This window comes from Nymphalis io, chromosome 4 (genome assembly GCF_905147045.1).
Source record: "Nymphalis io chromosome 4, ilAglIoxx1.1, whole genome shotgun sequence".
NCBI lineage: Eukaryota > Metazoa > Arthropoda > Insecta > Lepidoptera > Nymphalidae > Nymphalis > Nymphalis io.
In genome coordinates, this window is record NC_065891.1 from 9,498,330 (window position 1) to 9,523,556 (window position 25,227).

Here is a 25,227-nt window from a genome sequence, read left to right on the forward strand (position 1 = left end):
ACCGTCGACACATTTACAAAAATAACAAAAAAATACGATAATTGTTGACTAGTATAGTGTGATAAACCATTAAGGCATTTTCAGCATTAGAATAGGATGACACTATATGCTAACATTATACTGAACTTAAATAAACGAAGGTAGAAACAAATAACAAAAAGAGAAAACAACACAAATAAAAAAAAAATTTGATGCTGCTGCTAATACAGTTTTTATATTAAAAGTTTTACCAAAAGTGTGCGACTATATCCTACTCGTATTTAGTCGGGGTCCGTGGTGTGTGTAAGGAAAACTTTTTAATGTTGGCCACCTGTTTCAAGCCAAACCTCATTGGTAATACCTTAGCTGGTAGATTAATATATTGTCGTTAGATGGTCTTATCAAAAATGTCTATAATCGTTTCTAACAACACCAATATGTTTTATATTATATAGGAAACACACGGTAATGTGGCACGGCAGAAGCATGGGACAGTAAACAATTGAGGATTATGTAGCGTCGAACATATTCAATCAATTGGTAATTGCGTCACAGACAGTTGAATAATTGATTCGTTCGCATAATCCAATAATATCGAACTACACAGGAATTGGACGTAATATATACCAATTGAGTAAATTATTTAAATCCTTTTTAAGCCATGCATTAATTATTATTAATTTAATCATATGTCAGACGATTAATCTGCTTAAATAATTTATTTGTTTGATTCAAGTTCATTTCTAAATACTCTTTATTGGACACTAATTACGTAGACATAAATTAAATACATAGAAAAATGGACAAGAGGTGATAGCAATTTCTTCCATGCAACTTTAAGGTAAAGGAAAAAAAGGTTTGATTATTTATTATTATTAATTTAAACTTATTAATAACATGACTAAATCTTCTTTTATCTTTTAGCCTTGAATAACTTTTGCCTTTCAAACTCAACCCAACAAAAACAGCTCGTAACTGGTTCCTTTATCATTTCCCTTTGCATAAAAGTACAAAAACTACGTTCAGCGTAAAAAGTCAGTTACTACAGACGCTCATTGATCACTGGGCGGGCGGCCAACAGGCTCCAACGAAAGCGAACGCTACGAAACCGTCTACAATATACTATTAAACGTATTTACTTTATGCTTGTCAACCAAAAGCAGCTCTATTTTCAATGCGTTTAAGACGAGTTTCTTTCGATCAAAATTATATACTTACGATCATTTGGTTATTGATTTGCAAAGCATAGTACGCTACAAACATACAGTGTATACGACTGATAATATTTATACTGGCGCTCAAAGAATAGTGAGATTATAGATAGTGAAAGTGATTTTTATGAATGAGTTTGTATTACGAGTATATTTGGGTTAAATACCCATAATTATGTATGTTCAATGTTTTTTTAATAACTCCAAATTATTTTTTATTAGCGGATTTGTATTATTTATGTATTGTATTAATATTTTCCTTATGATACCATATTATTCAGCTTTGACCAACGTTCCAACCTCATAGTTTTTTAATTTATAAATACGTGGACGGGTAAATGGGACACTTGATGGTAATGGTCACCACCTCATAGACATAGTGCTGTAAGAAATATGTATTTACATATTATATTAGTATAGTATCACCTGTATAATATTAACGGTAATGATTGTTATACCTATCAATATTTGTTGGTAATAAATACATCAATTAAAAAAAAATTAAATCTTTTTACAAATATATGACAAAATTAATTAATAATATTTCTCTGCTACAAATTACTAACATACATACACATTAAAATGTACATTGTAATTGTTTCTTATATGTATAATAATATAAGACCGTGTAAATGTTTTAGTCTTTGTCGCCTAAACCTCGTTATTTGGGTTCCGTAGCTGTTACCGTTACAGCTAGAAAGACTTTGTTTTGTCGCTTGAAAATAAAAGTAAAACGTTAGTCAAGCGATCACACATACAATGTAGACTTGATTCGATGCATGGCTTGCAAATACTTGTATATTTTGGGCTTTACATAAATTTTGTTATGAATATGAATTGTAACTACATCAAGAACTGGACTAAATTAAAAGATGTTTCATTTAATATTTTTTAAGTAAATGTTATACAAAATGTTTATTATTCGTAAAACAATTGGCATCTTTAACGAAGTAAGTTAACAAAATAATTGTTTAATAAAATATATTTTACACTAATATTTATTATTTTATAAATATTTTATAGTATTTGTACGAGTTGTTGGCAAATAGAGCGTCGATACCGAAAACATAAATTATATAAAAAACAAGTAAGCTCAAATTTAATTACCTGCGTGATAAGACTATCGATTTCAAAATTGCGTGGACATTTATTTTACTAAATCAAACAATTTGTGAAGGGTAAAATGTAATAACCATCCATTTTCTAATAGGCGCTCAAAACTCGTGACCAGACCTAGTTAATAGAATTGGTAGTTGCAACCCAACCGTAGACGGCTCGTATTTTAGGCCGCTTTAGTAACTATTGTTTCGTTTGAAGTTGAAGGTCTTCCTTTGTTCTAGATAAACGATATAATATTGCGTTCGGAATACGTGGATTGAATTAAACATTTTATTTTGACTAACTTAAAACTATTTCAAAACTGTCATAATAAAAGTGTGTGATGCTTGTAATTTCTAACTAAATTTGAGATATAAATAAATATTGTTATACAGTCAATACCAAGGTAAATAATCAATCCATATTGTGCTAAAACACCTTACCCTACGTATGTACTACTGTACCGTATGCATTTGTTAAAATATCTTAATAGGGCTCGAACAAACCATCTCTTCGATACATTGACGAACAAAATTATTAACAAAAATATAGACTAAATAGTGACTTCACGAAAACGCATTGAAAATTATAAAAAAGTTTAAGTAAATTTAATTAAATCTGCCTATTTTTCTTAATAAAAAATTGATTTAACATTATTATCTAAGCTAGACTACATGGATTATGTGACTTTATTAGGGATAAATACTATAACACTGAAAAACCAGTTGTTGTTAAGCGCGGCGCAGCGGAGCTTGATTAAAATAAACGTACATCGTAATCTCACGTAAAACGTTTACGCGGGAAACGGTACAGGAAATCAAAAGCTGCCATATTGGATGCGGAAATGGCGCGCTCGTCGCTCAACGTTATTCGATTATACGTAGAAACGAATTATATTTTGAAGCGAAGTATCATTTAATTAAAATTTCATTTAATCGTCTGTGGCCTAGTTGAGGCCAACGATTTTATAATAAGTGCTTTCTGTGAATAATAAACCTATAGCAGATAATTAGGAATATTTTATTTACTGTGTTGTTATTTTTTATTTTATAAAAGTACCTTGTAGAAATTTTACTTGGAAAACACTCCAATCTGCATTTAGTAACATTATTTGTTTATCTAGTGTAACCTTTAATGTAAAATGTTTTAGTATATATTAACAAATAAATAAAATTAAATTGTCTGCCTGTTATTTCAAAAAAACTAACTTTTCTAAGCTTGGCTATTTGCAAGTTACCAAAAACAAAACACCCATTAATTTTATTTTTTGATCGGTTTTATCATTGATTGAAATGATGATGATAAGATTGAGATATGTTTAAAAGCGTTCTTCTACTTCCTATTTTATATTTAAGACTTTTTTATTATTCCGTTATGTAATATAAATTTAACGCGAATAATACCGGTCGCAAAGACATAAAGGATTAACAAGATTACTAATTTGTAGAAATACTAATTTATTAAATAATCGCATTCTTAAAAGCACAATTTCTATTACTGATAGATATATCTACTATTCACGAGCAAAATATACCAGTTCAAATATCAGCAAGAGAAATGTTCACAAATGCCTCCTTTGTTCGTTGTTAAACAGAGATTAAACGAACAAAAGGGGTCATTGGTATTGTCTTCTGAAATAATCTATGAAGGAACTCTCATCACTAATTGTGTTACTCAGTGAAGAGGATAATTAAAAATAAATTATTATGTTCTTGTTATTATTATATTACAATTTAATTATCGTTATTTAATAATAATTTATAAATGATTATTGGAGAGTATTCATTTCAGCTAGTTAACAAAAATCGACCAAAATTTTTTATAAATATGTAGAGGGCCTGGTAAATGGGCCATATGATGGTAAGAGACCACAACCGCCCATAAAAATGAACCTTGTAAGAAACATTAATCATCCCTTAAGTCCTCGCTCAGTTTGAGATAAACTTTGAATAAGTTTCATCTGAATTATTAAAATACATACGTTTCATATTAGTGGAATGAATGACCGAATGTTTTAAGAACTAAAATTCTAAAGACATCCATCGATTTATCACATGTAGATAGTAACAATACTCAGAGATCTGGCGTTAGAATAGTAAATAGATAGACGTTCAGCAACTGAAAGCAAAGTTTGTCAAACGGTATTTCATTTGGAGCGGATGTCGGCATTTTCGTCACGTTCTTCGATATCTAGCGGCGCCAATAAATCGGCTTATTATTTGTATTATACCAATTGAACGGTGACAGAAAGAGCGAACGTGATTCCTGCAACATTCTAGAATTATTAATCTTTGAAAAATAAAACGTAATTTATAGAAATTGCAAAACGATTAATAGAAATACAGGAGAATGCGAAATTTAAATATAAAATTGGTTCTGAGTGCTTCGATTTATTCAAAGCTTGGATTTCATTTAATTCAAAAAATGAAATGGAGTTTTCAAATCTTGGCTGAACAAAATTTGTTAAGCTTTAGACAGCTCTATTAAAATCGAGCAGTGAGCGTATTACATCTTCGATTGAAATACTCGAAATCTTGAGCCATCAATTTCTTCCCCATCTTACCCGTAACCTCTTATTTGGAGTTTGTCGAGTTTTATTGAGCTGTACTTCTGATAAGATTGATAAGATTTTACGAGTTAGCCCTCGGAATAGAAGCTAAAATTAAAGTATACGTCAAATGAAGTATAGACGCGACTTGATATTTCTAGTCAATAATAAGTCGAGATAATCTCAGACATTGAACTAAGCAAACTAAAATCTTAGTCTTTATAACTTATCTAATAAAGGTCTTTACTTTGAATCTCACGTGTTGGATTAATTCAATATCAAGTTACTTTAAATGAAGGATGAGAAGTTTAAGTTTAATGGGCAAGAAACTTTTAACAACGTTTAAACTTGTATTGGAAACTTTAGACTTTATTTAAGAAAAGCGATATTTCTTTAAGAGAAACGTTATTTAGTTTTTTATACATACAGTAAAAACACTGATGGCAAGATAGAAAGTTTTTTTTTTAAATCGGTTTTCATTTAAATACTGTATATTTTGTACCTATTCGAAAACTTTATTATTTTTGAGTATTTTTTTTCACTGATGATGATAAGCTTATAGTTATAGTAACTAATTCTAATTTTTATATTGTTTTAGCTGTTACTCGATACCCGCAAACAACATGTCGGGTGGGTCCCATGTGTCGAGGGGCACTTTCGGTGCGGATTCCGAGATGTCTGGGAGCAGCGCTCCACCTCTGCCGAGTCCAGCGTCACCGGGAGCTGCACTAGTGTCACCAGAGACATTAAGCAGGCATAGCAGCCCTCCACCAATCCCGGCTCACCCGTCACATCAACCGGCGCCATCTTGTTCTTCTCACCGAGTGCATTTGGAATCACCTATGAGGTAATATATAATATTACCTCGCACGAACTCTGCTTTGTTCAAGCAGAGTTTACAAGTAAAATCCAAAATACGGTTTAGTTGCATCTCAAAATTGGAATAACAATAATTGCCACTACTACTGTGCATATATCTTTTATTCGGTACAGATTTATAGACTACAAGCTTCCAGTGCTAGGTAGCCTATATATTAAATCAAGTCAGGTCAGTCAGTCAGGTTAACTACTTCTATTCTAAATTTCATCCAAAACCGTCCAGCAGTGTTTTGACTAATTAAAAAATATAAACGTTCACATTAATAATACTAGTAGGATATGCGACGATGCTAATATACAGTAACTAAAATCTATTTATAGCTCACATTTACGAATAATGCCGAAAGTTATTGCTCTGCGTTTGAAATTTGTAAATTTGGTTTCAAAAACTTAACTGTAAAGCGAAGGGTATTTAAACAATTGATTGATCGATTGAAATATTGAATGTAAAAGCTTACATTAACGCTTTGGAAGTTTGGCTTCTAATGAAAGAGACTTTTGATAAACAGCTTATCGTTTTATAAAAGACGTTATATTATTTCTATTTCTCGTACTATATAACTTAGGAACTAACAATATGACTATTTTTTTTCGTAATTTAGTTACTAAAACAAACTCTGTTTTTTAATGAATAATACTTTGGATTAACGGCCAATCGTTTTACAAAAGAGGTTAAATAAAATAATTTATCATTTAATTTATATTTCTAGGAGCAGATATGTCGATAACTTTTCTCGTATATTCGTCACCAGCATAAACCATAAACTTTATCCTCTTTACGTTTATTCCCTTTTCGAAATATAATATCCAACGGGAATTACGATTGGAGTGTATCAGATTCCCATAATGTCCAGACAGACGGAAACGGCAACCAGTAAATTGTAGAGGCGGTCTAGGTTTCACTAAACTGTTTTGCCATTCTAATGGGTTCATAAATCAATAGTGTTTGTACCATGATATTATTTTCTTAACATTGCATGAATTATGTCGTTCCGAAATTTATATTTTATTATAAACGATTATTGAAGGTTTCGGCGCATATATACATATTTAGTCTTAGATATTATTAATACAACTTTGCTCGAGTTGATCCTACTCATAAATTTTATAATCTTGTGAAAAATACTTATTAGTAATTAACCATAACCATATTTACGTTAAAATTTTACTTTGTCATAAATAGTTATATTTTATGTAACATCAAAATTAGTCCACTTCCCTGTTAAAACAGTAGTGGAAACTTAACTGGCATAAGTGTTAAAATATGATTATTATATTAAGTTGTAATATACGATATGCTGTATGTTTCCCTAATAAAAAAAAAATAAAAAAAATAAAAAAAAATAGACTTTATTTCTATATAAAAAGTGTCGAAATTATGAATTTAATCTCGACTATATTTTTCATTAAATAAGTACAGACAATAGAGCTATTATTAAAATATCTGAAAGTGATAACGATATTGGCTATATAATAATTATAATATTAAAAAAATACACGCATCATTAAAACGTATCGTCTTAAATCACTTTTCAAAATTTTACATTTTTTTTTAAATTTTTATGTCAATGTCATATTTTTTTTAAAATTGTAAATTATTCTTAATCAGTAACAAAGAAGCGGGTAAACCACTTAATTATATATTTTATAAATATGTTCTGAAATAATAAGTTCGTTAAGCTTTTTATTAGAAATGAAATTACTGTTTAATTTGTGGTAAAACATTAAAAGTGGCGAGGCTCTTTGAAACTACAATTTTATAGAAATTAATTGAGCCGTAACTATATTTTGTTTAGCGACAGGCCATTAACTATTGTGGCTCGCGCCGATGTAATTCCTATTTCAATGATAACATTTTAACGATAACGGCTCAATAAATACGATATTTATATACGAGCTGAACTCACGATTATAATCGTTTAGAGTTATTATTACCTACTATAAAATATATCCGATCCAGGGTATCAGTCCAAAATACTGGATATATTTTAATGAATCGGGCTAGTCGCGATATCTTAATGTATTGAACCTTTTTAATAATAATTATTAACCTCTCTTTTTTGTTTCAATTTTATTTTCGCATGACGATTATTAATAGTAAAACAAAAATAATAACAAGCGAGAACAATTAATAAAAATATTGTCAATTTACTAAACAAAATATTAAGTATTTTTTTCTCATACCATTACAGTCGAATGGAGTGTAGTTTTGTGTAGTGATTTAGGGAGATGTCGTAACTTACGTCGGATTTGCCGACTGGTTCGGCCGATCATTTTTGTTTTGACATCAGCCTGACATTGGGTACTTTTTCATTTGTTTATTTTGATTCCACGTAACGTAGAAAATTATTTTTATTGTGTGTTTATATGATTTTTATCTATGACAAAAGAATAACCAATGAACTGTATCTTAAAGACTTCTGTTTGTTATTTATACGCTGATTTATTTTGTGTAGATTATCCAGTCCGCCATCAATGACGCTGGGTGCGTCGCTGTCATTGCAACCGATGCTGTACGGATCTGGCAGCGGTTCAGTTCAACCACCGCTACCTCCGAGCAGACATCCTACACGAACATCTGCATCAATTCAAAACATGCATGTAATTAGCGCGTAAGTAATATTAGCTGTATTGATTAATTCAAAATAGTTTTTATTTATTTATAATAGGTAGGTGGACAGGCAAATAGGCTATCTGACGGTACGTGATCACCGCCGCCCAAAGGCGTTGTCGCTGTAAAATATATTAACGATTTCTTATATCGACAATGCGTTATCAACCTTGGAATCTAAGAAGTTGTGTATCTTAACTAATGTAAATTATATTGGCTCGCTCACCCTTTAAACCAGTACATAGCAGCGTTACTGAGTAGTGCTGTTTTTAACTTTTTGACCATAAATATATCTGGTCGTTATCTTCATAGGATAGATATAGAGACTAACAACCACCTCGCTTACTGTCATTTAATATGTTATTGGACTTTTGGTACAATTCAGTTCTTTTTTTGTTACTAGCATTCCGTTGCAATCGTAATAACGATTATACATACAAATATAAACAAATATAACAATATTTGAATATATGGTACAAATAAAATAAAATAGCTACTGTACAAATCACGTCCGTGTGAAATAGTGGCGAGAAAGCTGGCAGCATTTAATATCATATAAATGTAATTGTAAATATATAAAACGAGTTACATAAGCGTGATGACTATAAACACGAGTAGCGTTGTCAAATGAAAACAAGCCATGCGTATTGTAGCGTCAGTTTGTGTCAAGACGAATCATCCCCGTGGTTGAGTGCATGTATTATAGGGCTGTGTCGTATTTTGTTATTTTTAATATAATTTTATGCATTTTAAGAAATACATTATAAATTATACAAACGATAAAGGCTAAAATAATTCAGTGGTGGCAAAACGTGTGATCTCATCAGTTATTGTACCACCAAATGGCAGTACTTTTAGTTCACTTACCTTCTTACATCTTGGAGGCAGTGAGCTCGTGTTATTATGCATCATATAATCATAGTGTACAGTTTCCGGTTAGCGTCGCATTGACGTTGTTAAATGCTAAAAGCAAATATTTCTCACAGTATAGGATAGTTATCTTGTATCTGCCTTACATAACAACTGTCCCACTACTGGTCAATGAGAGGAAAGTTTGGAGCTTATTCCACCATGCTGCTTGGATACACATGTTGTCGCATGTATTGACAAGAATTGCGTCTGATTCGTGCAGATTTATTTATTAATTAAGAACAACGAACACCATTTGTACTTGCTCGAGTTTGAACCCAACATCTTTGGTTAAGATTAACGCATTCTAGCCACTGGACCATCTCTTTTAAGAATAAAAAAAGTCGATAATAGTACTTTCATAATATATGTATATAGTAACGTGGTTATGTATTTTCAAAATGAGTTCTCGCTTAATATACGGACCTTAAGCTTACGGACCTTAGGGAAAGTAATTTATTAGAACTATGCGCATAATTTCTTACTCCGCTCCCAACAGTATATGTAATAAATGAAATATTTCCGACGGTCAAATGTTGCCCTCGTAAAAGGTTATATTATTGAAACTCCTATTCCTACATTTATGTAAGGGGTCTTACTTTGCACAATTTTGGTAATGCTATTTGGTAGCAGTAATAAGTATGATGACTGGAGCCTTTTTACGACGCACTTTAGTATAAAATATTATTACAGAACATTATTAAATTTTAAAGAATAACTTTATGATAGTGAAGCAAATTTTATCTTTTTAACGGTTTGGTCAAGTTTATGTGTAACTTATGTATATGGATGTCTGACAAAAAAAGGTCATATAATATTTGATTCTCGTCTCATTGATGCATTTTGTTCGATATGCAAACGATAGGTAATGTAATTTATTACTGGCTTTTATAATACCTTTGTTCCAAATTTTTACAATATGAAAATATTTCTTTGATATTATAAAATTTTACTTCGTATTAAAAATGCTTTATTGGCTTTTTATATTAATTGTATTTATAAATAGATGCTACTTGACTCGGCTTCATTGCGTTAGATGTTAAACTCTAGCTTTATATAGGATTATCAATTAAATATTATCTTGAAAAGATAAATCAATAAAACTGAAATGTAAAATATTGAAAACACAATTAATTTTCAATCCTTTACATGAAATGCAACCATCGACAAGCATATATTCATCTCTAGCAGATCTGTTCGCACGAGGAAGGGAAATTGAGTTTAGCCACTGAATGCTCACTCTACCGAGTGCCTTGGACTTGTCACAAAATGTACTGGAGTGCTCATAAATTAACAGCTATGACGTCACTAAGTCTTGAGCGTATTCCGGGCTAACAATAAAACATTGCAAACTTTAACGAAAAAACGAGCTATCTTTAAAAGGCAACGAGGATTTTTTTGCCTCCATGATAAAAACGGTTTAATGGAAATTCTTTGTTTACATAGGACGTGTAATCACGAGGTCTGATTAAACTTTGAGCTTGAATAAAGAAATTCTAGGGTGGTTGAAGGACCCAGTAAATATAAAAATAATCGGCTCATTTATATATGGCGTTTTTCGATAAGCATTTTAGTAATTTACTTGCTAAGAAGAATAATAATTAGTAATATTATTAAAAAATGAGCTTACATATTTATAACAGCCTGTAAATGAGGAGTACATACATTTAGTGCTTATTTTATCACGCTGTTTCAGTGCGGGTGACAGAATATCATGCAGTAATAGCCCGAAAATAGCTCACTTGTGGGCTATTGTGGGTTAAGAGCTTTCACTTTTATTTATTTAAAACGATTATACCAACAAATTGATTATCTGTGTTGGATTAATCCACTACCCATATCTAAATAATTCACGAATATTTACCGGATAAATATACAGCAAAATTAAACATTATTGATGGTCGTTGCATTACTGATGAGGTGATGTTACTTTTATTCAGATATATCATAAATTACAATAAAATTTTGTATATTATTGTCCAAATTAGTACTCAGACAACGGAAGAGCGCCTTAAGTCGGCAAAATTTTAGTTTTTATTTACGCGTCCCTTACACTCTCTTCTCGCGATCGCGATCTTAGACATACTTACTAGACTGGATAGTTTTTAATAATAAACATCATAATAAAAATCATTTTTTATATCTGAGTCAAGGAGACACATTGACCTATTTAAACATAACATATTTAATTACATAGTAATACACTGATGAAAATTAAATCTGTATCAACATCGTAAACAGCTAAATAATTTAAAAGGTAAATTAATTAATTTTAAAGTTGAATTATTTCATTGCTCTCGATTGCTTATTAAGTTATTGTTGCGATGTTATTAATGAAACAGGTAAATCTTGAGAAGAAGAGGGTTTTAATCTTAATAAAAATAATTTATATTAAATGAAAAACAGTTGAATTAAGTGATAAAGCTATGAAAGGCAAAGTATAAAATTTATATATATTTACATATGGCTTAATGTTTAGATGATGGTATTTATTTACTAAACGGATGGAAATGAAATGTTTTATTTATTAGGGAGCCTAGGTTATATACTAAGAATATATTTGCAAATATGTATATATAAATTACGTTACAAAGTATATACCAATTACAGGTTAAATTAGAATGCAAACTTAGGTTTACACTTACTAAAAAAATGAAATGAAGTCTTTGACTTAAATGACAATATCAGAAAAAACGGTAACAAAATCTCATTTAAAAACTACATAAAATTTATTTTATGTAGTATATTTCTACATAAAATAAATAAGCAATTATTAGTACACATAAAAAGAACAAAATAAATCAAAATTGTTTAAAAAATATACATATGTTGTAGACACATATGTACTTGTATAAGTTGTACGCCGAAAGCTGATTCAGCGTGTAGAATACAAATTTTACCACGGAGTTATTAAAGAACAATATATATTTACCCTCTACAGCGAACAAATCATAGAAACACAAATATCTCAAAAGCCAACTCAAAACCCTCGCACACTCAAATCTAAAAAATATATCAAGTGCGTACATTCAAATGGGAAGTAGGGCGTGTATGAATTTGGGGCTATGTCATCTCGGACAGAGTGGCATGCTATATGTATTCCTATAGATATCTTTGGAAGCTACAATAGCTGTGGGGAGCCAATAACACACCGTTGCCATGACAACAAGGCACGCACGAGAGGGGCCCCTTTTCCCAGAGGGAGCGTTAAGGGTTTCCAGAAACCAGGCGAAAAGATACCTCAAGTTTGAAATGTTTTGAATAATACTTTTACAAGGAGATTGTGAAAGATAATGCCGAGGGGTCCTTGCTTCCTGGTCTTATATTATTTAGTGCCACTCGGTACATAATTCTTAGTAGCACGACGTAGCGCGTCTCACGTCGAGCTAGACGACAAATTTGAAACCTTATTTGCATAATATCCTAATTGAATGTAGAATCATGTGTATACATTTAATTAACTACAATATCAAATCAAATTAAAATATACATTTAAATTGGCTTTATAAAGGTGTAAAGAATCGAAAGTTATTTTACAGGACAATAAGTAAGTAATGTAATGGTACCATCGATTCGGAATATAAATTCTACTGGAAATTATATTGTAGGTGAATCTTAATCGCGGGTTCAAACCCAGGCAGGCACAGATTAGAGTTTAAAATTTATCTCGTGCTCTGCGGTCAAGGAAAACATCGTGAAGATACCTGAATGTGTCTAATTTCACTGAAATTATATACATATATATATATTATATAAACCGCGAAAGCATATGACTCCACTCCACCTGATGGTAAGTGGTAGTGGAGTCCAAACGGCTAGAACAGTCGGGAAGAAATACATAATATAGTCGGATAATACAGTTGGGTCTGCACTAGCCGCTCCCGCCTTGCCGGCCCGCAAGATGCCTCTTCACGCCTCGATATGTGTATAGACCAACCCGCATTAGAACAACGTTTTAGAATGAGCTCCAAGTCTTCTTCTTACAGGGAGAGGAGGCCTCAGACCATAATTAGGAAATTCACAGGCTGTTACTTTACTTTTACTTTATGACTGAAATTGTACTTTTTTTAAATACTGCGTAGAGGATTTAATGATTCATGTAAACATCAATTACAGCTAACTATTATGTTATAGTATATTGTAGCATGTTGAATAGTTTATATTTTGAACTACAAAAACCATGTTTCCGATCGCGGCTCAACCGGGGGTGATGTTGGACCCGATATTCTTTTCTGTCCATGGAATCTGTGCATGGAAAATTTCATGTTGATCGGTTGAATATTTAAGCCGTGAAAGCGTTATAAACAAACTCACTCATCAACATTTTCATGATATTAATAAGGATAATTGATTGCGGCGAACGCCGAATTATTATTGGGGTATCACTGGCGAATGAAATTAAGGGATTGCTTTCCACGATTCATGTATTAAGTATTATTTATTCGATCCGTTTTAGAATAGTTGTTAGAAGGGGGTGTGGTCAGACAAAAAAAGCTTACTTCATGCCAAATTTCATCAAAATAAGTTTAGTGGTTTAGTGGTGAAAGTGTAACAGATAGACAGAGCTACTTTCGCTTTTATAATAACAGTATATATATATATGTATATATATATATATAGCTCCCAACCAAATAGCAAATAACTAGCTTTATATAATAATATAATAATGTGATATTGAGTTGTCATTTTTAGATACCGTGTAGATTGCTTTTGTATTTAAACAAACGAAATTTTTTATGAACTCTTATTGTAACATACACCGTTTTATTTCGCTGAATATTGTGAACAACATATGTATTGTTCGCTATATTTCCACATTTCGAGACACCCTTAGTTTTCTTTAAAAAAAGTCAATGTTTTATATTCGCTAGGATAGAAGCGAGTATCATTGTTAGTCCCGTAATTGTTATGAAGAAAGTGCTTAGTGAAAAGGTCCCTATTTTTCGGAGCGTGAAATTTGCATATGTATGTTGATTTGTAATTGAAACATTTATAAAAACTTCTAGAAAAAAATATTTTATATTGTGTGCGTAATTGTAGAGGTATGTGTGTGGATAATATAGTTTCTTATTTAAATTAATATTCATAACAAAGCAAAAACATAATATTATAAAAAAAAATATTTATTTTTTATCTATTCATACATTAAATTATATAGATTATTATATAGATTAGTATGTCAATAAGTATAGAGCGATTTTATTTTTTTATTAAGCCGACAACTGTTTCTTTTGGCCTTACAAAAAAACAAGTCCGTTCAATATGGAAGAAACAGGCATATATTATGTTTCTATGTCGCACTGTTTTGAGATATAGCGTATTATATAATGTAGTCGGAGCCAGTTTGCTGTCCAGGTCTATATAAAATATCTACAGAAAAAAAGTCAGTAATTAATTTTATGTTTAAATATTTAGATCTCGAATCGGGTCAGATGAAAAGAGTTTTTATACCAAGAATTCCGCTAAATTGGTAACCCGGCGATAGGAATTTGGTAGTTTCTGTGTTTCGGAAAGCCCGTCAAGACTCTAGGTCCGGCGACTGAGATCTCAAGATTGCGATCTCATTAAACTAGGGTTAAGGCAATAGTAGTGCATCAACTGGCAACGTATCAACTGTGCAGCTGGCTAGTTCCTGAGATTCAACCATAATCGGAAAGAACCATCATCGGAAAAACATCGTCAGAAAAACATCGTCATTACTTATACTAGTTGTGAATTAAGTTCTGTGTTCTTGTCATTAAAAATATTAAAAACACAATATTTTTAATATGAACTATTGTTGTTCATAATTAAAAACTAATATTTAGCATTTCAAAACGTTTAGTAATTCATAAACTCGTAGTTGACAAACGAAGTATTATCAGAAAGCAACATTCGATGCTAAATAATTAGAAAAATATAATTGCGCATTCGAATAAAAATAGAGATTACAAAAACCGGATGTAATAAAAAAAAACTTAATCTGATTGCTCATAGAATACGATATAGTAGATTTCAAAGAACTCGTGGTTACAGTTTATGCTTTAGTAAACATCAAAGAAACACCGCTCCACGGTTTCTTCAGATGAACGGAATTCACTTATTCAAAATAATTGGTGCCCGCGATTTCGTCCGCGGAAAAATCGGTATTACTACGATATATTAAAAAAAACGCATTTTCGTGTTCTGTCACTATTTTTTAATCTTATTTTACCTGTTTTTTATACATTTATTCAATGACAGGCACATGTTTACTAATGTTTTTTTATACATCTATATACATATAACTTCAAATAATAATTTTTGATACTTAATAAATTTCACTAGGTATAAGTTTTCCTAGTTGGGTTATCATTAACAAATTATTCTACCGCCAAACAGCAATACTTTGTTTTGCTATGTTCCAAGGGTGAGTGAGCTAGTGTAATGTACACTGCACGGATAATGTACCGCAGACAATATCCGTAGATTCATATATACATAAGATGAAGATTTATTTATTTTGTGGTTAACTTTTCGATACTAGTGGTTTATTTGATAAATGTAGTTGAAAAATATTGATTTTAAAAAAGTGCTTGTTAGAGACAAATTGAATAAAGATGTTTCTATAGTTATGTAATGGCGAAGAGAGTCGTCAACATAAAGAATATGAACAACACGATTAATAATTTCATGTCCTTAATCCTGTTCAATCAAAACGGAATTATATATCTGTAAGCAATAAAAATACGACACATATACTAATTTTATTAATATTCTAAATACGAAAGTAATTAAAATCGAATTGAGCGTATAGTAACTAAATAAATACAATTAAAACAATTTTTTCGCTTTTTTTTAGCTTTAGCAGCCATAAAAAAATGTAAAAACTCATAAATGCTTGTGAAAAATCGACTATTTTTAGTCTTTTTATGTACTTAATTTCGGTGTATAATTTTTTAACCTCATAATAATTAGGCATTTTCCTAAATGTTTTATCCAGAAACTAGAGCTGGGTATTTTTAACACGCTTTCTTCACGCGCTTTGTAAGCATTCGTATTCATTAGCTTGATACGAATCCCTTTTTTCTTAAACACATGCATTTAAACAGCGGAAATTACGATAAAAGCTTATTCTGGTAACCGGAAATTTGAAGGTTTCTCAGTAATTAATTTATTCATTCTGGGACGCTCTAATTGTTTTTGTTGTTAATAATGATTAAATTAATTACGAATTTGGAATGATTATTTTTTTTTGTTTATTTGGTTTTAACTTTCGGATAAATTTATACAAATATTATCAAGTTAAAGAATTTATTGGTCTGATAAAACGCTCTAGGATCAAGAGCGCACTGAATCGACATGTCAGATTTGAAAAAAAATTTTTTGCATTAGTCCGTTTACTAAAGCAACGTTAACAAGAGTGAAACCACGAGAAGCTAGTAGTAGTAATTTATGATACATATATTAATGTATTTTTTTCAAGTACTGCACAAATTTATAAGCAAACAAAATAAAAACATCAATATTTTTAGATATTAATTTATGTTAGTATTTTGTATATATATTGTAGTATTTGTAATTTGCTTAATATCAATTGTTAAGCGGCTCTTTGATCCTCAATAATAGGACGTATGATTTTCTAAAGCACGATCGTTTTCATTCAACATTTTATGCAAATGAATGTTGAGGGTCTGACGAAAATTCATAAAAATTTTATGTACTCTGTAAGCTGAAAGAGCTTGATCAATGGTAAGATTTTTTTTAAATAACTAGCTCGCCGTCCCGGCTTTGCACGGATTGAATAAAGATCTAAATAACACGTTTATATACAACACACATACAATAAAAAAAACTTGTTTTTAAGCTTAGAAACCTTCTCGGACGAACGCAGGAGAACTCACCAAAGTTTCATCACAATCGGTTGAATGGCTTAGGAACGCATATAGTACAAATATATCCTTTTTATTTGTATAGATTATATCATACATAATGGATGACAAATTACTCTACTCCACCTAATGGTAAGTGGTAGTAGAGTCCAAACGCCTCTTCACTTTTCTTTATTTAGCATAAAAACATGAATGAAGAAAAATAGTATAGAATAAATATAGATAAGTAGGTATTAATTGTTTTGATATCTTTTTTTGGAAATCTACATACATCTATATGGATGAGCGGATACGACTTTTTTCTTATACTTGCTAGAAGCATTGCATTTATATATATATTTTTTTCAAAAATTGTATTATATATATTTTTTGTTTCCTTGTATTTATATTAAAGATTCTAATTGTATATTTTATTTTGTTTTATAGGAAGTTAACACAATGTACAATGTTTATATATGTCTGTCCCAAAAAATAACAACTCCAAACAATGACACTTATTAACACTATACGCAATCATGGAATTTCACAAATTCAGCTTCGCTCACTCCGATTTAACATTTTTAAACATCGCATAAGCAAAACAATGTGTATACAAATAAATTAAAGAAGAAATATAAGAAAAAAAAATAAACTAACATATTATGGTAAAATATTATACACAAAAACGAAAAAAAAAAGAAAGAGGAAATTAAAGGGTGTATGAACCATTTGTGGCAGTACTTTAGCATTTAAATATGTAATCTGTCAAAGTATTTTTTACTTTAACCTTGTATGCTTCCATGCCATCACCAAATAAATCTAAATCCGCCTCTTTATAAATATTATTATACGTTTAAGGGCCCTATTCAAAGGCGCTGTTATACCTATATTTAACAATTAAAACACTTTTTTTATAATTATTATACTTAATGATTTTATAATTGTTATACTTGAAGAGCCGACAGTATTCGTATGTAAGTGTAACGTAACAAAAATTACATTAGTGATTAATTCAAGACGAACATTACAGTGCCACACTTATTAATTTTACAATATATGCCATAATTATTAATGTTACAACGCAGAACATTGCAATAGTGGATACAGAGAACGCTCATCACTTTTAATATAAAGATATACAATATCCGTTGATTGTCATAATAAGAATGTAATTATCTACTTTCAAAAACACAGAGTAACCGAATAAATCCATTCTAAAGGCAATTCGATTTTACAGATCAATCAGCTTGAAGACATATTTGGCATTTGTAGTAGTGTAATACATACAGTGAGTAAGCCCGAAATAAACCAGTTTGCGATAGTGCGAACTCTCGCATATGTAGCGTGGAAGTGTCATGCCATTTTGTTTTTTAAATTGTATGTCTAAATTGAAAACTTACGTCGCAAAAAATGATATAATGAATATGAATGCTACAATCAAATTAGCTGAGGAAAAATTAATTGCCATAACTGTAGAGGAATGGAGATATGTTTGTCTACATGCTGTTGAAGAGGAAAAGTAATTTCAGCTTAGAGAAGAGGCTTTAGATATAACAGCATCAGAATTATTCAGAACAACAATATCAGAATGAATTGTTATTAACATACATGATATATTGGATGATAGCGAGGATAACGACGAAATGTCTGGACTCGAAGAAATTCATTAATAAAAAATATGTTTAATATTATGTATAATATTATACCTATAAAAATAAAACATGTATATAAAAGTATTTGGTATAACAACTACAAACGCGAAAGTCTCCAAGCTAATTTGAATTTAGTTTCATAAGGATATCGTTAGAATATGTAGTATCACTTGTGTTAAGTGTACAATTACATTAATATTATATAATCAAATTGACGGCCTCGTTGGTTTAGTGGCTTGATGTAAGGCCGCAGACCCGGGGGTTCTGGGTTCAATTTCCAGGTTGACCCAATAAAAAGTTATTGGGTTTTTTTTGTCAGAAATTCTCACTAGCAGCCCGGAGTCTGGAAGTGTGTACACTCCCGTGCCTCCTGAACTCGCCTGCGCCTGAACTCTTTCCGGTCGTGTCGGATTGCCTTCCCATCGGATTATGAGAGAGGAATAGAGAGTACACCTGTGTTTGCGCACATACTTGTGCACTATAAATATAAATATAAAATTACATGCCATTTACATACTCTTGGTTACCTTTTTTAAAACATTACTATTAAATAATATTAAGATATATTATTTTTCATGTTTCTCTTGATAGAGGGGATGCACTCGCGACCACTCTCTCGGCGTTGTACGGGAAACTCTTGGTTGTGATGGGAGTTGCATTTCCAATGGCCGAAGTCATCTCAACATACATACCACCTTCATTTTATGAGGTAAGTTTTTATGGTAGTTCTAAATGTCATGGAAAATACATTGTTGTTATGTGGCAATGACCAAAAATTGGCGATGAAAAAATATTTTACTAATCGTGACTTAAAAATAACTGTTAAAAACTTAGCTTAATTATTTATTTTATTATATTAAAAATTGCCGCCAAATAAAGTTTGTTTTTAAATTACACGCTTACACAGCTACATGCTGTAGCTCTAATTTAGAAATTACTGACCAGCAATGATATATGTTATCTTTTCATTACTTTTAGGTTAAGTTATATATTGTATAGGATCTACTTTTTTCTTTTTTTGTATACAATTGATATAATTCTACACACATATAATTTATTTATTAAAACTATTATATAACTATTTGTTAAAACTTTTGATAGACCATATTTTACGATTCTATTTTTGTCTCTATCTTTTGTTAATAGCTGTTTTCCTTGTTTAATAAAACTTGATATGTATTCTGTGTTGTTTAGATGAAGATATAAATGTTTAATTTTATCGGCAGGGCTTCTATCTGTACCTGTATATCGGCAGTATGGTGTTCCTTTTGTACATGTACGCTGCACTGCTCCGAGACAGGTCTCGGTCCGCAGCTGACACCGCTGTCGTTGCTAGTGAGTTATTTTTTATTTCAAGTATGTCTCATTTTACTAGTACTCGCCCGCTGTTTCGCCTGCGTGTGAGAGGGGCGTATTAGGTATGCCTGTGCTTGGGGTTCAAGCTTGCTTCATTCTAAATTTTATCAAAATCGGTTCGGTGGTTTAGCCTTGAAAGCGTAACAGACAGGCAGAGTTACTTTTAATAATATTAATTCTTTCGTTGGATATCATAAGAAATACAAATCGTTTTTTATTATGTAGTAAAAAAAATGTATGTATTTATGCAAATGTATTTGTTGATAAATTATTTATTGTAAATATTTTTAATTACTGAACAATTAATAATAGACTAATTAATGGACGTTAAAATTTTTTGCAACGCCATGTTATCTGTTATGTTCTTGTTTTGGGCTTAACTGTTCAAATAATCTTACTCGAGTACTAATTTGAAATGCACTTCGTTAAGACGGCAAATATGTACAAAGAGCGTTTGACACGTTTTGCAGAGAGAACAATCCCAAGTTGTTTGTTTATCAAATTAAAGCGATAATATACGTTTCTGATTATTACTCTGATATAACAATTAGTTCACAAACTCATTTTAAGAAAGATTAATCGTGATGAAGTAATTTTTACAAATACTACTTTAAGGCAAAAGGAAATCCCTTTTTTTAAGCCCGTTCACTAATTACTCCTTACGTTCTCAGAGATTTAAGAAATGAGCGTTCCTTAATAAAACTGTAGTAAAGTTAATATCCTACTGTTGGGCTAAGGCCTCTTCTCACTTTGAGGAGAAGGTTTAAATTTTATTCCACGATGCTGCTCCAATGCGTGTCGGTGGATACACATGTGGCAGCATTTCAATGAAATAAGACACATGCAGATTTGTGCCCGCAATCATCGGGTAAGATTCAGGCATTCTAACCACTGGGCCATCTCAGCTCGTACTCAGTTCTATTGTAAGTTATAATCCTTCCCCTTTCTTCAAATCACATTCATGGTCATTATTTAACTGTTAATAGTCAGGGAATCTGTTAAAAAAGATATAGGATTGTACACATTGACTGTGGTTTTTCACTTATTATTAGCTATAAATGACTTATAACTAGCTTAAAAATATATTATTTTGTTATATAAATAGATTAGTAACACTCTGTAAATGTCCCAAATATGGCTAATTCCCTCTCTCTTTATATGATAAAGCTTTGTACCAAGCGATTCAAATGCGAGTTGGTGGATTATATATGCGTTGAGCTATTTTTATTTAAATTTGGACACTCAACGGAAAGACTATTGTATTAATAAGCTCAAGTAATTTCTTACATTTCTAAGTAATTATTTAGGCTTGTAGGTATAGTCGGTAAAGGATATAACACTTTTTTCGATTCGACAATTTAATCCTTCGTCTGAAGCTTAAGATACCTCTATTTCCAAATACTTTTCTGATCTTTAAGCCCGATTAATCGCTCTCCTTATGAATAAAACAAAGCGCTCGCGGACCGTTTTTCACCGAAGAAGCTAGTGACAATATAATACAATGTAGTTAATAATTGGTATGACAGACATTGAATAAAATCTCTGAAGAAATGTATGGAATTAAAATCGTATGTGAGTATTTGAATTGTTTAAGTAGAAACATTTTGCAGACGGAAAAAATTTCAATCCGCTTTACAGTAAGCTGTTTCTGGCAGAACAAAGCGTTGACATGAGACAAAAGATTATTATTTTCTTTTCTGAAGTTTTCGTCTACTTGTGTAAAAATATTTTAATATATTCATCTTTTCAAATCGTATTTGTGTCTAAATATTCTCATAAAGGAATTCAATAAAACAATTTGAAGCGAAATATGAAATTCTAAGTCCAAAATAATGAATGGCTCTTAAATGACAAGGAGATAAAATACGTGATCGAGTGGCGATGCGATTGTAATTTTATTTTATTTGATCTTGAGCTTGAATAAAAAAATATTATAAAAGTTATCTTGTATAAACTTATTAATTTGTTTTTGAGTACATACTTTAAAAAAAAGTTTATAATACGTAGACGCATTTTTCAATTGCGGAATGCAATGAAGCTATGAATTGTTTTTTAACGTTATTTGTATTGAATAAAAATACTGTAATATAATAGATGGGATAGACTAAATTTTTCTCTGGAACAATGGAATTTAAACCAAATACATTTGGGCAAAAACTTTCATTGAGAATGAAACTATTATACATGGCTATATTTTTATTCTTATTTCTTTTTACTGAAGATTTACTAGTATAGATCTTGAACTGAACATCACAATTACTCCCTAGCTTAATACGAGATGCGAACAATGTGATATTCTAACATACCGAAAATAGGAATTAATAACTAAAATATAAATATATAGCTTTTAAATTATTTAATTCAGAATCAGAATCGAGTTCTTCTCCGTCGGAATCAGAGTCGTGTTCATCTCGCACGGAACGTAGTAACACCACAGCCACGCATGTGCAGCCGCAGCTAGCCGCTAAGCGATTGTCGCTGGGATTCGCTCTCGCCACACGCACACATCACTATGGTAGTTTCTATTTGAGGATGGGTGCAGTTGGTAAGTAATAAAACATAACAGTAGAACATTAACTATACTATAAAAGTGCAAAGTGACATTTGGAAGGGAGTATAAAAATCCATCCGTATTTCTCAACCTTGAATTATTCTCATAATATTCCCCTTAAAATCCTGTTTTTATTTGGTACCCCAGTAACCTTGACAGCAACGGATCGTGCCTCATGTTTCTGCTATTTAAACCCGGTGTAGTTGTTAATAATATTCGCCACATATTTTTATATAAAATAATTGTAGTAAATGTGTTTTGCTAACTTGATCAGTAATTAGCATCTGCTTCGCCGAATGTGCGCCGGCAGCTTACGATTAACATTTTAAGTATACAGTCACACGCGTTTATATGTACAATTAAATAAGGAAAATAAATGTTAACATTAAATGCAAACATTTTGCCGTCTGAAAACATGAACTCCGAGAAAATAAATAAAGTAAAATAAATTAAATTGAATATGTTCTTTGGAAGTTAAGACACAAAGTTTCAAGTTAATTTTATTAAATGCCTTGATAACGAAAATGTAATCGTATTTATTACACTTTAAAGTAAATGAAACGCTTAAAATATATTTTAAAATAACACTAAATATGTGCATTTATTAAAGAATTATTTAAAATTATAGTAGTAATTATGTAGACCTGACCTTAAACTGAACAAATCGAAACAAAGCTATTTTTAAAAAAAGACGGCTTACTGCTGCTCCTGAAACAAATTTTGTTGATTTTTTTTTTAAATGTTCGATGCCGATTTTTGAACGACTATTTTAACTGCAACGTCATAAATATAATAATCATTTTGCTTATAAGTAAGGTCGTACATACCATTTAACCTTTAAATAGACGTATTTTGTCCTTTTATAATATTTTTACCAACTAAATACAGTTTTCAAGTCGACTGATTAAAGAATCCTTGATTCTTACGTGAATACAAAAGTTTACTTTTTTATCTTTAGCGTTGAATGGAAAATATCTGTGTTAGTTGTAGGAATAACAATTCGTATTGTGTACAATATTATTTTTCATTTTGTTGTTATGGTTCCCTACGTTTCATTATTATACGTTTACAAAGTAGGCTAAGTGGACGCTCAGAAAGGCCGTTTGCTTATTTTCTTTTTAACTCCGGCCACTGGAACTGTAAGAGAATTCTAAAAAAGATAAAACAACGTTTGCAATTCAACTTTTCATTCAGCTGTCTACGCTTAGAATAATAAATGTATTACAAACTGTTGAGGCACTGGTGTATGTGTGTTACGTTTAATATACTTAAGTATGAAGAGATTTCGTCTGTACGACTTGTCTTATACAGATTATTTAAATTTTTAAGGCTGTACAAATGTTTATATAGTAGTAACTGCCTGTAATATCTTACAGCTGAGCTTAGGCCTACTCTCCGTTTGAGACTTTCTCAGGTAGGAGCTTTTTCCACAACGCTGGTCCTAAGTTGATTGGTGAAACACAAATGTGGCAGAATTTCATCTGTCACATGTAGGTTTCCTCACATTTTCCTTCATCGCGGAGCACTATATGGTCTTTAACTCACAATTAAACCATCCAATTACTGAACTTTCATGGTCAAAGGATTTTAAAAGTTCGACGATAGTTTGAGCTTAGATAATTGTGACCAATGTTTATATTTTTAGTTTAGTTATTCCATATTATATAAAAAATCTAAAACAACTTTTTTGCACTTTTATTTAGAAAATAACTTTCGGGTATTTTTTTTTCAATTTACAAGTTGTGCTCTTTTTTGTATGTTTAACAGCATTCGGCATCGGTTCAATGATTTACTCGGGTCTGGAGTTTGGGCAATATTGGGAACTTGAGAGGAATACAAATTGCCACAATGTTCTGTTAGCTTTGACGCCCGCCACGCGAATGGCCTTCATCTTTATACAGATGTACTTCATCTTTCTCAACAATGAGGTTAGAAAAAAATATATTTTATATTAAAAACTCTTTTTAAAAACTAACTGGAGCAACGCTTTTAATCTTTCTACTAACAATACTATTGTTGTTTTTGTTCACCAGTTAACCATCTACTTTCTTTTATTATATTTTGTTCTCGAATTTTCCTATAAAATAATAAAAAGTAATCATGAATGAAATAAAAATCGTGACAAAGATAAAATGCCAAAAAACTGTCCTGCATTAGCAATCAACTAAATTTTTATTAAGCTACCCAACCGATTGAGTTGAAACTTTGCACTAAATTTGGCGCTGGCGTCGATATAGTCTAGTATCATACATTTTCCATACAGCAGACAAGAGCTGTTTATTAATTCATGCTTAATATCTTAAAATTTTGTACTTAATACATTTTCTTTCTTGTGTTTTTCAGATGAAAGTATACAAACATAAGATAGTGGCCAGGTTTGGACTCATGCATATGGTTGGCACCAACCTTAGCGTGTGGCTCAACGTATTAGTTCAAGAGACAAAACACGAAATACTTACATTCTACGACCCTGAGAACAAAACAATTGGAATCTCCCATCGTCTTGGTAAGTTTATTTTATTTGTCATTATGTTGGAAAACCTTAACAATTAATGTTGTAGGAATCTTGCTTTATATATAGAATGAAATGTTGACTTGGTAAGT

General features: G+C 30.9%; 2 protein-coding genes across 3 annotated transcripts in view; one reads left to right on the top strand and one right to left on the bottom strand.

The window, feature by feature from the left end:
• Positions 1-25,227, bottom strand: part of LOC126781823 (sorting nexin-25) — a 368,238-nt gene that overhangs the window by 54,206 nt on the left and 288,805 nt on the right. The gene's annotated exons all lie outside the window — the stretch shown is intronic.
• The window catches only part of LOC126781832 (proton channel OtopLc-like), a 56,987-nt gene that overhangs the window by 26,724 nt on the left and 5,036 nt on the right, over positions 1-25,227 (top strand). For both annotated transcript variants that reach the window (XM_050506912.1, XM_050506913.1), the window contains exons 2-8: positions 5,435-5,683; positions 8,172-8,327; positions 19,308-19,425; positions 19,943-20,051; positions 22,438-22,617; positions 24,391-24,551; positions 24,967-25,129. In XM_050506912.1, the coding sequence (XP_050362869.1) occupies positions 5,435-5,683; positions 8,172-8,327; positions 19,308-19,425; positions 19,943-20,051; positions 22,438-22,617; positions 24,391-24,551; positions 24,967-25,129 (1,136 nt within the window). The remainder of the gene's footprint in view (positions 1-5,434; positions 5,684-8,171; positions 8,328-19,307; positions 19,426-19,942; positions 20,052-22,437; positions 22,618-24,390; positions 24,552-24,966; positions 25,130-25,227) is intronic.